The sequence below is a fragment of the Gossypium hirsutum genome, chromosome A07 (genome assembly GCF_007990345.1).
Source record: "Gossypium hirsutum isolate 1008001.06 chromosome A07, Gossypium_hirsutum_v2.1, whole genome shotgun sequence".
In the NCBI taxonomy this organism is placed as follows: Eukaryota; Viridiplantae; Streptophyta; class Magnoliopsida; order Malvales; family Malvaceae; genus Gossypium; species Gossypium hirsutum.
The window spans coordinates 52,655,893-52,667,624 of NC_053430.1; the positions used below are offsets into that span (position 1 = coordinate 52,655,893).

The 11,732-nt window shown below is 32.9% G+C and overlaps 2 protein-coding genes across 5 annotated transcripts; one reads left to right on the forward strand and one right to left on the reverse strand.

Moving 5' to 3' along the window:
* The first annotated feature begins 2,091 nt into the window (after window positions 1-2,091).
* On the forward strand, window positions 2,092-7,156 carry LOC107955301 (zinc finger protein CONSTANS-LIKE 9). 4 transcript variants are annotated; one of them, XM_016891038.2, is made up of 6 exons: window positions 2,092-2,247; window positions 2,963-3,684; window positions 4,468-4,671; window positions 5,573-5,877; window positions 6,282-6,413; window positions 6,578-7,156. In XM_016891038.2, the coding sequence occupies exons 2-5, from the start codon at window positions 3,097-3,099 to the stop codon at window positions 6,409-6,411; spliced, it is 1,227 nt and encodes a 408-aa protein (XP_016746527.1). In that variant the 5' UTR covers window positions 2,092-2,247; window positions 2,963-3,096; the 3' UTR covers window positions 6,412-6,413; window positions 6,578-7,156. The 4 variants fall into 4 exon arrangements, 3 of the variants coding, with proteins under 3 accessions (XP_016746527.1, XP_016746528.1, XP_040974082.1); XR_005930740.1 differs by having other exon boundaries at window positions 2,113-2,247; window positions 6,043-6,413; XM_016891039.2 differs by having other exon boundaries at window positions 2,113-2,247; window positions 6,043-7,156.
* Window positions 7,157-8,118: 962 nt separating this feature from the next.
* LOC107955303 (RRP15-like protein) lies at window positions 8,119-10,732 on the reverse strand. Its single transcript, XM_016891040.2, has 8 exons — window positions 10,136-10,732; window positions 9,934-10,035; window positions 9,764-9,845; window positions 9,641-9,660; window positions 9,439-9,499; window positions 8,827-8,897; window positions 8,494-8,601; window positions 8,119-8,362 (listed from the first exon to the last, which is right to left on the reverse strand). Exons 1-8 carry the CDS (start codon window positions 10,517-10,519, stop codon window positions 8,303-8,305), a joined length of 888 nt encoding a protein of 295 aa, XP_016746529.1. The 5' UTR covers window positions 10,520-10,732; the 3' UTR covers window positions 8,119-8,302.
* Window positions 10,733-11,732: the final 1,000 nt, after the last annotated feature.

The following is an 11,732-nucleotide window of genomic DNA, read 5'->3' on the forward strand; positions in this document are numbered from 1 at the left end:
TTCAGCAGCCATCTTAGATGTACAAGGTTTCGTGACAAGTCCGGCATCAGATAACCTCCAATTATTTGAAGAATGTATGCTTGAGCATATCAAATTTTTTCTAGTTCGGTAGAATCATCATCCGGCTCCGGAAATGTGTCTCATAACCAGCCCATCTCGATCCGACCTCCGTTAATATTGTCCGGAATAGCACCCAAAAGCTCGTAGCATACCACTCCCCAATCAGCAGAATGAACGGACCCAGTGACTGCGTCCCCGTCCACCGGCAATCCTAATTGCAAATGCACGTCTTCCAAAGTAATAGTGCACTCTCCACATGGAAGATGAAATGTGTGCGTCTCGGGTATCCACCTTTCTATCAATGCACTAATAAGTTTCAGGTCCAACTTGCACCCCCGGCCTATCATTGCCACGTGCCAAAAACCCGCTTCCCGTAGGTAATCCTCTATCAACGGTGATGGAGGACCAGTCATGTTACGGATATAGCATTGCAATATCCGATCTACAGACTTTTATAAGAAATAAAAAAATAAAAATTATTTAAATTTGCATAAATGACAGAAATCTTAAATAATATTTAAATATTAAATTTAACACTTACCATTTGCATTTGTTCAACGGATATGTGTTTAACATCGAAGCGAATTAATTCTCTGGCCATTGTTAATACGATCAAATTTTTTTATTTTAAAAAATAAATCTAGAAAAAATAAAATTAGAGCTTTTTTGAAGAAAATTAACGAGAGTTTTGAGAGGAATTTAAGAGAAATTTGAGAGATTTGAGAAGAATTTGAGAGAATATTGAAAGATTGAAGATTGAAAGGATTTAAGTGTGAAAAAAATGAAAGGGGTGGGGGGTTTTATAGTTTTTTTTTGGACTGTTGGGGGTTACTAACGGTCAAAAAAGTTGCTGTTGCTACTGTTCAAACACGGGAAAAACGCTTCCTCAAGGAAGCACTTTGCCTACGTGGACAGAAAGCGCGCCATGACATCCTTGAGGAAGCGTTTTCCTGAGGAAGCGTTTTCCTACTTTTTCCCCTGACAACGCGCTGACGTGGACGCGTTTTGTAAAAACTGGCCCATTTCTGTTAATAATTTCTGACCTGGCCCATTTCGGTAAATTTAAAAAAACGGGGCTTTTATTGATAATTTGCCCCATTAATTTACACAAAGCGTAAAATTAAATAATTTCAATAATTTAATTAAAAATGAAAAAAATCCAATTTTGATGTATTTTTTTTAATTGTTTCTGAGCAAATATTATATATGGGTTTTGTTCTTAAATTTATCTCAGGTTTTGTGTTTCATTATATAGTTTTGTTTAGATTTATTTCACTCTATAATTTCATAAAAAAAATTATTTTAGTTTTTCATTTAACTTTTCAATTTTTTTTTGCCTTTAAACTTGTATTATTTATTAAATTATCTCAAAATAGATGGAAAATTAACATTTATTAACTTTGCTGAAATGACATCCACGTCCACGTTAGCTATTAATTAATTTTTTTGAAAATAAAAATATTAAAAAATATATTTTAATAATTTTAAACTTTTTAATTTTTTAATAACTTTTTAACTGTATATATTTAAAAAATGATTAATTGCTAATACGCCAGTAAAGTTAACAAATGTTAGGTTTTCTATCTATTTTTGGATAATTTGAGAGACAAAAAATTAAATAAAAACCTAAAATAATTTTTTTGTATAAAATTAAAATGTCAAAAAAATTATTATACCTATTCTATTTTCTGGTTTATGCTTTATACTAAATTAATTCTATTTATATATGTAAAAAAAATATTCCTTAACATATTTTGCTTATGATTTTACTATACTTAATTATACTCTTTAAAAAATATAGTATTAGAATGAGGAAATTAAAGTAGAGACTAAATCCATAACTTATTAATAGTAGAAGGACTAATAGTAAAATTTAACCAAGTTAAATATTAAAAACATTTTAAAAATATTACTTTTCCTCTCAAGTACGGCCTTTTTCAGAAAAGGGACCAAGAAAAAGGACAGGGCCCAACTCTGCTTTACTCCCTATTTTGCCCTTATTATTATTTGAAATTATATTTTTAATTTTTTGGTTTTTTTGCATTATCGGAATGTCTATCACATTTCCCATATAACACTCACCAGTTCCCTATTACTTTGCATAAACTAAAAACAGAGGCAAAAAAACAGAGCAATAAGAACAGTTCAAAAGAAGAAAAAATTAAAAAAAAGGAGAGAAATCTGACGGTAAAATTTCTTATTCTCTTCTGCTTTGGCTGTGAATTTTTTTTTCCTTTCTGGATCTTTTCTTGATCCTTCACCTAATTTTGATTTTATTTCTGGGTTTTAGATTTAATTTTTTTTCTTTTATTATTTTTAAAAATGTTGCTACTGTTTCTGGGTCTCTTCCTCTGTTTCATTTGGCTTCATCTGTTTGTGTAGTTTTGATTATCTGGATTGCAGTTTTGGTAAATCTTTTTCTCTATTTCCTTCATTAATCATTTTATTTACGCATTTTGAAATGAAATTAATTTTGCTTAAAATTCTGTTATTGAAATTCTTACTCCCCTGCTTCTTCATTTTGCAATTAAAATAAAATAAGCTATTTTTTCTCTTTATTTTTTCTTCTTATTTTATTTTGACTGTTTCAGTCATTATTGATGTGATGAGCTTTTTCCTTTTCTCTTCATATTCTATGTGAGTGTGTCTCTATGTGTTCTTATTTTAGTTTCTCGTTTACTTTTTATGTGTTTAACGTATGAATAAAATAGAGTCTACCCTTAGACATTGCTGATCCTATGAATCTTCCATGATTATAGTGTTTTTAGAAATTGACCTGTTACTTTTATCATTATTGTATGAAAAAAATTGAAGTAAATTAAGATAGAAATTCTAGATTGATTATTGATTAGCTTGTTCTTACATCAAACATGAACTGAATTATCTTGTAAACAATGGGCAGCTATTGAAGAGGCAGAAGAAATAGCTGAATTGGGGATCATCTGAGAAGCTACCTGCCCTGGTCGATATATGGCTTGATTAGAATTCTGTGAAGAGAATTTTTTTTTTTTAACTAGGAATAGTGTGATTGGAAAGATGGGTTACATTTGTGATTTCTGCGGGGATCAACTGTCGATGGTATATTGTCGATCTGATGCTGCCTGTTTATGTTTGTCATGTGATCGAAATGTTCATTCTGCTAATGCACTTTCAAGACGCCATTCAAGAACACTGTTGTGTGAAAGATGCAATTCTCAACCTGCTTTTGTTAGATGTGCAGAAGAAAGAGTTTCCCTCTGTCAGAACTGTGATTGGATAGGTCATGGTGCCTCAACCTCGAATTCAACACATAAGAGGCAAACTATTAATTGTTACTCTGGTTGCCCATCATCTTCGGAACTTTCTTCCATGTGGTCATTTTTCCCGCAGTCCCCTCCGGCAGGTGAATCTAGTTGTGAGCAAGAATTAGGTCTAATGTGCATCACAGAAAACATAGAGAGGACTTCCTGGGGCGCTATAGAAAATACCATAAACCAGAATAGTGCTGGTGTTGCTGAAGTTAATCATGACTCCAATACTAATAAGGGAACTGGCTGGGGTGGGACTTCTTCAATTCCTGATCTCAGATCTATGCCTCGAGTTCTGGATCAGCCGCCTGGACCAACAGGTGCATCGTTACCCAAGGTAATCGATTAACTTGGAATATTTTATCTTTAAAGAATATAGATAAATTGTTCTTGAGGAACTTTTAGGCCCTTGCTATCTCAGTTACCATGGGAAAATACTAAAGAAATATGGTAAGCATCTCGAGAAAAGTGGGTTTGAATTTGCAAATATATTCTGCAATCTGCACTTAATGCTGGAAAACATACACTGGCTGTTCTGTGGTAACTGCTCTTTCTGGCCATAATACCAGCTTGAGTTTAAAGTAACAACTTTCTTTCAGATTACTTTCTTGCACGGGGAGAATTTCCGTTCCTTGTTTATCTTGATTACTTCTTATGATGGAAATCAAAGGTCCATTCAGAATATCTTTTTACTTGAAATTATATTGGATTTTCATGTAAATGTAAACGATGTCCTTATTTAGTAAACTTACCCTATACCGTGAACTTGTATTCCACTTTACTTGTGGGGATAGTATGTTTCTTGGCCCATCTACATTTTTGAGGTTTTAGAACTGAGAGGGACTAGGGGAGTGTAAAAGTTATGGATACAAGGGACAGAGACTGTTGGTTCAGTTTTTTTATTTTAATCGTAGTAGAATAGCCTTCCATTGTTAGTAATTCCATAGAATTTTAGCATTAGACAGTCCATGGTCATTGTTGACATATTTGTGAAAGTTTGATCATGGAAAACTTTCTGCTGATTTCCTTTAGTTATTAGTGGAGATAATATGTTCTCTTTTGGGAATGTTTGCTGATTTTATACTTTACTAATTTGCTGTTATTTTGCCCTCAAACAAAGTGTCCTGGAATATGTGAAGATGATCTGTATGATGACTTCAACATGGATGAAGTTGATTTGAACCTTGAGAATTATGAAGAGCTCTTTGGGGTAACTCTCAATCATTCAGAAGAACTGCTAGAGAATGGTGGAATTGATAGCTTATTTGGGACGAAGGACATGGCTGCTGCTGATTCCAACTGCCAGGGTGCAGTGGCTGCTGAGGTTCTCTCCTCTCTTTTGATCTTGCTTTTTTGGTATCTGTACTATCTTTTTCTGATGATAGTATTGTCATTTTCTAGATGTTATCCTTTTTCTTTTCTGGTGTTTTTAAATGCTGTAGCATATTTAAGCTATTAGTTATTTGCTTAATGTGCAAAAGGAAGCATTGTTTGCCAAAATGAAAATAGAGAAAAAAAAATTGACAGTTGTGAGAATCTCTAAGTTGATGAATGAATTTTAAGTTCTAGTTTCTGTAACGTACAAGTTTATTGGGTTGTAAGTTCTAGTTCTTGGTCAAGTACAAGTTCAGTATAATTTTGATTGTTCATATGCTAGATTTTCCATTCTGTTACTCAAAAACAAATCATTCATTTTGTCAACTATCAAATAGCATCAATAACCTTGATTTTCAGACATGACTAGTGTAGCAAAATGAAGTTTACTGTCCATCCATTTTGTGGGTCTTTGTCGTCTTTATCTTTGGACAACAACCAAAAGAAAATATCCCTCAGTTACTTGGGACAGTACTCAGTAGTACATTGATGTTCAGAGATAACCAATGTACCTAATGGAAGTTTACTGCCCTTCCACATGGGGAAAACATCCCTATCTTGACGTATTGGTTGTGAGCCGTTATTGGTGATGAGATTAAGGAGTAAGTATACAAATATGTTGTAGTTATATTTCTGTGTCTTGTATTATGCATGTGTCATTAATAGTTTGCTTATAGACGTTGGTACTTCAATGTTTGTTTTTATCTCCCTTGTGAGTTATACTGTAAAGAATCATTTCATAATTCCTATATTCTTGTCCAGGGATCATCTGTTGGACTTGGAAAATATAATTCCTATAAAGTTTGTACTTGGAAAATATCCTTATGGTTTGGAACTATATTCTTGTCCAGGGATCATCTGTTGGACTGATCAATGCAATCCAGCCAGCTTGCAGCAATGCAGCATCTGCTGATTCCACGATGAGCAGCAAAACTGATTCAATTCTGTGTTTTACAGCAAGGCAAGCCCATTCAAGCGTATCATTTTCTGGCCTTACTGGAGAGAGTAGTGCAGGAGATTACCAAGATTGTGGGGCTTCGTCAATGCTTCTCATGGGAGAACCTTCTTGGTGTCCTCCATGTGCTGAGAGCTCCTTCCAATCAGCAACTCGAAGCAATGCGGTCATGCGTTACAAGGAAAAGAAGAAGACACGGAAGTAAGTATATGCTAATAACCCAAATAAAATGTTCATATGTTTTATTTAGACCTCTTTTTAGAACAGAATTCACATGCCCCCGAATGAAAATATATCAAGTCTATATCATTTTAACATTTGTGTTCTTGCAGCACAGTATCATAATCCATAAACTGTGTATTTTAGGCAATCCTCCCATTGAAGGAGTTCGTTTCACTTTGCTTCTCTAGTAAGGAAACATGGACTTGTGTCGTGTGCCTGCATCTGTGTATATTTATCAACAATCAATTGGGAAAGTCGCTAAACGATTTATTTTACCGCTGGTCTTTGTTTTCACCTAATTTTTCTAAAAATAAATAAATCATTGTTCCATTCTACATGTTGAAGGAATTTATGTATTTAACTTTGTCCTTGTTTCATGATAGGTTTGATAAGCAAGTGAGATATGCCTCTCGCAAGGCAACGGCTGATGTGAGAAAGCGCGTAAAGGGACGCTTTGTCAAAGCCGGTGATGCCTATGATTATGATCCATTGAACCATACCAGAAGCTGCTGAGAGTACAGTTTTTTTTAACCATGTTTAAAACAATGCAAAGGAAAGAAAAACAAGACGTTAATTAGAAAGAAATGGCTTTCCTTACCTAAAAATAAAGATTGATGCTTAATACTCTTTCTTTCAACTAGTTAAAGATTAAATGACAAGCTGTATGGTTTGATCACAGGGCTCCAGGTTTCCATCAGAAGTTGGATGCAAAAACCCGAAAAAAAATTGCCATGAATAAATCGCAGTGGCATGGTCCCCAGTAGAAAGCTCGATGGATCACATGACATCTTGTGGCAAGATCTTCCCAGATTGTCTTTGCTGTCAAACCAAGCTGTGGGTTTCCAGCACCTGCGATAAAACGTACAAGCAAGCTCACCTCAGTTCTTTTTAGTACAAAATGAGAGTGCTAATTGATCCTCCCAAGTCGTATTTTATGTTCCAGTGTTGGTTTATGCTAACAAGTTTTAACCTTAAGCTGTTCTCTGCGCTTCTATAAAAGCGGCGGCGGCTGCTGCCGCCATGACATGCTAACTTAAAATGTCCAATCACAGCTGAATCTCATGCAGCTGTAATTTTGTTCTTCTTGCTTCCTATTCATATATGCATAGCTTAGATCCTTTGAATGTACAGTATAGGATTTAACTGTTTTGCACTTGGGATGAAATCTTTTGTTACCTGTACAAAGTAGAAAAAAAGCAAAAATTCGTTACATTCTTTTGTTACCGCTAACTGAATGCGAACAGAGATTATTTTTATATTTTATACATGTATGTTTTAAAATATTCACTTTACAATGTTACCAATGCTGCTGCAATTTGAGGGGGAGAATATGGGTTAGTGTATTATTGAATAGAGTAAAAATTTTTTCGAGTTAATGAGTCTTATTTTATTATTTTAACTTGATTTAAATTTTTTTTGAATAGAGTTAAATTAAAAAATAAATATGTCAAAATATTATCTTATCACAATATAACTAGTTTCATGTAAGAGGACGTAACTTATTTTTTTAAAAAAATATTTTAATATGATAAACTTGAATTTATAATTTACTTGTCTAGGTCCTCAAAATTATTGTTTTGGGACTTTTATTTTTAAAATTTTAAACATTTTTATATATTTTTTAAGATTTTTTTAAAATTTTTTAAATTTAAAAAATATATATAATTTTGGAACTTTAATAGATATTTAACAGAGAGACCAAAAAAATATTTATATTAATCTATTATTTGAGTTATTCAAATTATTCAAGTAATTCAAATTGTAAAATTTAACTAAACTCGAACTTAAAAGATTAAATTACATATTCAAATTGACTCAACCATCTCAATTCAATTAATCCAAATTAAATTTTGCAAAGAGATGTTATAGTTCTTGCTTCCTTCGATAGGAATGAGTAAACATTCTCTTCATGTCTACCAAGGATTTCATCAGATTCTACCAATGCCATGCCATGTAGCATTAATTATGAATTTTTCTATGTATTTACGTGTTAATATATATATATAGCATTGAAATATGCAACGCCTGCTGGGATTTCGAATATTTGATGAGCTTTCAGCTGAGTACCATCTACGGATATACACTCCTTAAATTAAAGCGAAAAGGGGAGATGGTTTGAAATTTGAAGTTCAAAGGTAGTCTTAAATCTCATACAGCGGACAAGCCTAACTTGCAGACAAAATCATAGGAATGGAGAATGGAGTATCCAAACACATCATCAGCCAAAATAGAACCATTTGCCTCTGATTTTAACTCATAATGTCAGATGATAAATAGACCATTATATCGCATGGGTGAGTAGTCAAAGAATGAAGGGCAATTTCTGCAGTTATACAATGACAGGCACTAGCTCTATGACCTAAATATAAGACATAACCTTTAAGCTTCTTAAATTCGGATGAAATTAATCATCTGACCCACTATCTCCAGACATCCTTCCAGCATCATCAGCTATGCCTGCTTCCTGTGAATCACACACAACTTTTTCAGTCTCTCTGCTTATGGTTAAATACACATGTGCATCTAATGTCTGTTTCTGTGAAAGAACGAGGGGGACATGACTAGTCAACATTCAAGAGAATTGAACATTCTTACCGCCGTTTTATCCCAGTTCTTCAACTTAGGATTTGTTAGCATGTAATTATCACGCAATGGTGCCCAAGCAGGTTCTTCCTCGTTCCTAGGATCAGAAGATGTATTACCCTGCATGCCATAAAACTCATAATAAACATTTCGAGCAAAAGTTAGCTCAGACAAGATAATAAACATATTTTTTATGCAGTTAGCTTAGACAAGATAATAAACATACACTAAGTTTTAGTAGATCACCAACAATCTCCAAAAGTGCTTGCCAAAAAGAGAGGAGGATAAATGGAATGGTATAGCAGAATGCAATAAAACCTGTAAAATAGTTAAGAGGTAACCAACCTTACTGGAAGAGTCGTGTGACGTCTTGCCTAGTTCTGAAAAGAAGGCTTCCTTCCTTCGCCTCCTTATCACTAGCAGGGTGCACAAAATACAAAATCAGATGGCGGCAACGGGAGGAGGATTTACATTAAATATGTAGAGAAAATGTTTGGTCAAAAATTCATTCACAAGGAATCTCTATAAGTAATAGAGATGACAATAGTGAAAACGACCTAGATAAAATTTCAGTCTCATGAGTATTGGGTTTCAAAAGCATAACATATTTGAAAATTTGAATCAATCATGACAAGATCCATTCATCTTTGCAACTTTATGCCATGCATAGCACTGGCAAGGCAAATATAAGAGAAAGATGTATGTTTACTCTTCAATCTAGAACTAATGATTATGCTATCGGCTTCAAAGCTGAAAGCACAGAGTATTCACCATTTGATGAGAAAAAAAAGTGGAAATACTGTGCATACATAGATACATATACATATGTACAACGGGCTTGCAGCCCTAGTGAGGTAAATCACTGCATACATACGAATGAGATGATCATATTGTTATAACCTTGCAAATTTCCAGTGATATATTAAACTTATATAGCCATAGAGATTATTAGCATACCTTTTGCATCTTTAGACCTTGAAGGGTCCAGTCCTTTCTCAGCCTTTTGTGCTTTGTTCACCTACACGATATATGAAAGAACAAAGTTCACACCCAACTTGATCGTAATAAAAATCAACCTAATATCTATCAAGACAAAATCAAATCCTAATATGTTTATGGTAAAAAAGAAATTGGGTAAGGCTTCCCTAAAACAACTTACAGCATTGAATAACTTCACCACTGAAATCCCAACAAAACATAAACAACAAAACTTAATTAGCATGAGAAAGAAATTGCAATGAACTAAACATCATATATACATTTGAAGAAAAATATATATTACCTCCCTTTGTAGCAATACCAATGAGAAACTTTTCATGTGAACCCAAGTAATTAGCAGGCTTGACATGCCCCTTCTCTGCAACCTGTAACATTAATAACACATGAATAAAATGGCATAAACAGCAAAATTCATGGTACAAACCTTAAGTATAATTATTATAGGAAAAATACCAAATGTTTTTCTTTTTTAGCCTCTCCCTTAACTTTCCTTTCAGCTTTCTCCTCAGCTAACTTCTTTGCCACAAGCTGCTTATGCCCTGATAATACTGGACCCTATGAGAAAATTTCAGAAAAAAATCAGTCTTTTGGGGGGAAAACAATTTATTTATTTATAGTAAAATGAGAAAGACCCAAGTAGATAAACTAGCTTTACCAATGAATCATCAGCAACGTTCCTCTTTATAATGTTCTTAAATGCCAACCTGAAAGCTCTAACACCGTCAGTAAACTTCATAACCCCAGGTTGAATTTCAACTTCTTCTGAACCATCACTTTCTTCAGAAGAATTATCACCGCCGCGGCCGATCCGGGTATCACCGAGGGCTTCCTCCCCCTCCTCACGCTCCTCCTCGTCATCGTCGGAATTATATTGACGGGCACGTTTTTCAAACAGATTCCTCATTTTCTTACTTACTCTAAGCTTTTTCCCTTTGCCCTCTAACATCTTAAGCTTCTTATTCTTAGGCTTCTTAACTTTCTTTTTACCCATATTTCTTTTCCTTTTCCCAACTGCAGTGCTGCCTTCCTCCATCACCATCTTCTTCCTTTCCACACACAATACCCAAACAAAAGGAAGGGAGATTTGCAATCAAAACCCTTACTAAACCCTAGTTAGACAGAACAAAACCGGAGAAGACGAGGTTTTTTTCAATTGTGCTTTTGTATGGGCTCTTTTCTCTCCGGTTTAGGGGTCTATTAACCATTTTTCATGGTTTCTGCTTTTCTTTACTTTGGGTTTATTCACCATTTTATGGCCCTTTTTCATTTACAGCTATTTTATGGGCTTTTCCTTAACCTCAATTTTTTGTAAGCTTTTTAATTTTAGAATTAGAGAATTACTATAAATTCTTTTTATTTTAAAAATTATTTAATATATTTCAAATGAGACATGGTATCTTGCTAATTTCATTTAGGCATAATGACTTATTTCGCCATTCAATTTTATAAAAATTTCATTTTACCATTCATTTAATTTTTCTTCTCTTTTAGTTTTTAAACTTGCATTGTTTATCAAATCTCCTCAAAATAAATAGAAAAACTAACGTTTTTAACTTTGCTAACATGGTATACACGGATACCAAATCAACAACTAATTATTTATTTTTATTTGAAAAATTAAAAATTATTAAATAATATGAAAATATTTTTTTATAGTAAAAATTTTAATTAATTGCTAACAAGTATATACATAGACTGCTACATAGATGCCGCAACAATAAAGTTAACAAATATTAAATTTGCCATCCATTTTGGAGTGATTTGACAAACAATATAAATTCAAAAACTAAAAGAGGTGAAAAATTAAATAAGGAGTTAAAAGATAACTTTTTTTTTATATAAAGATAGAAGGCCAAATAATTTATCATGTCTTTCATTTTTGACTCAAGACTGAGGTTTTTTATATAGGGATAGTTATGAAAGTCTTAATCATTTAAATTCTAGCGAAGTTTTTAAGGTATTTATTTTTATTTTTTAAAAATTTAAAGTTACATTCGATAAATAAAAAAAAAAGTTAATAATGAGAACATGTTTAATTTTTTTTTTAAATAGAAACATGAGAAATAAAATATTTTTTTTTACATTTATATTAATTCGAATCAGGATACTAAATTTAATATTTGAAAAGTTGTTAAAAAGAATATTTTTGTATTTATATAGGTTTGAACAAGTTCCGTTCGTTTAAAGTTAAAAACCCTTAAGCTTAATATATCATTTGGTATTTGAATTTGACACTTTTTTTAATGTAGTAT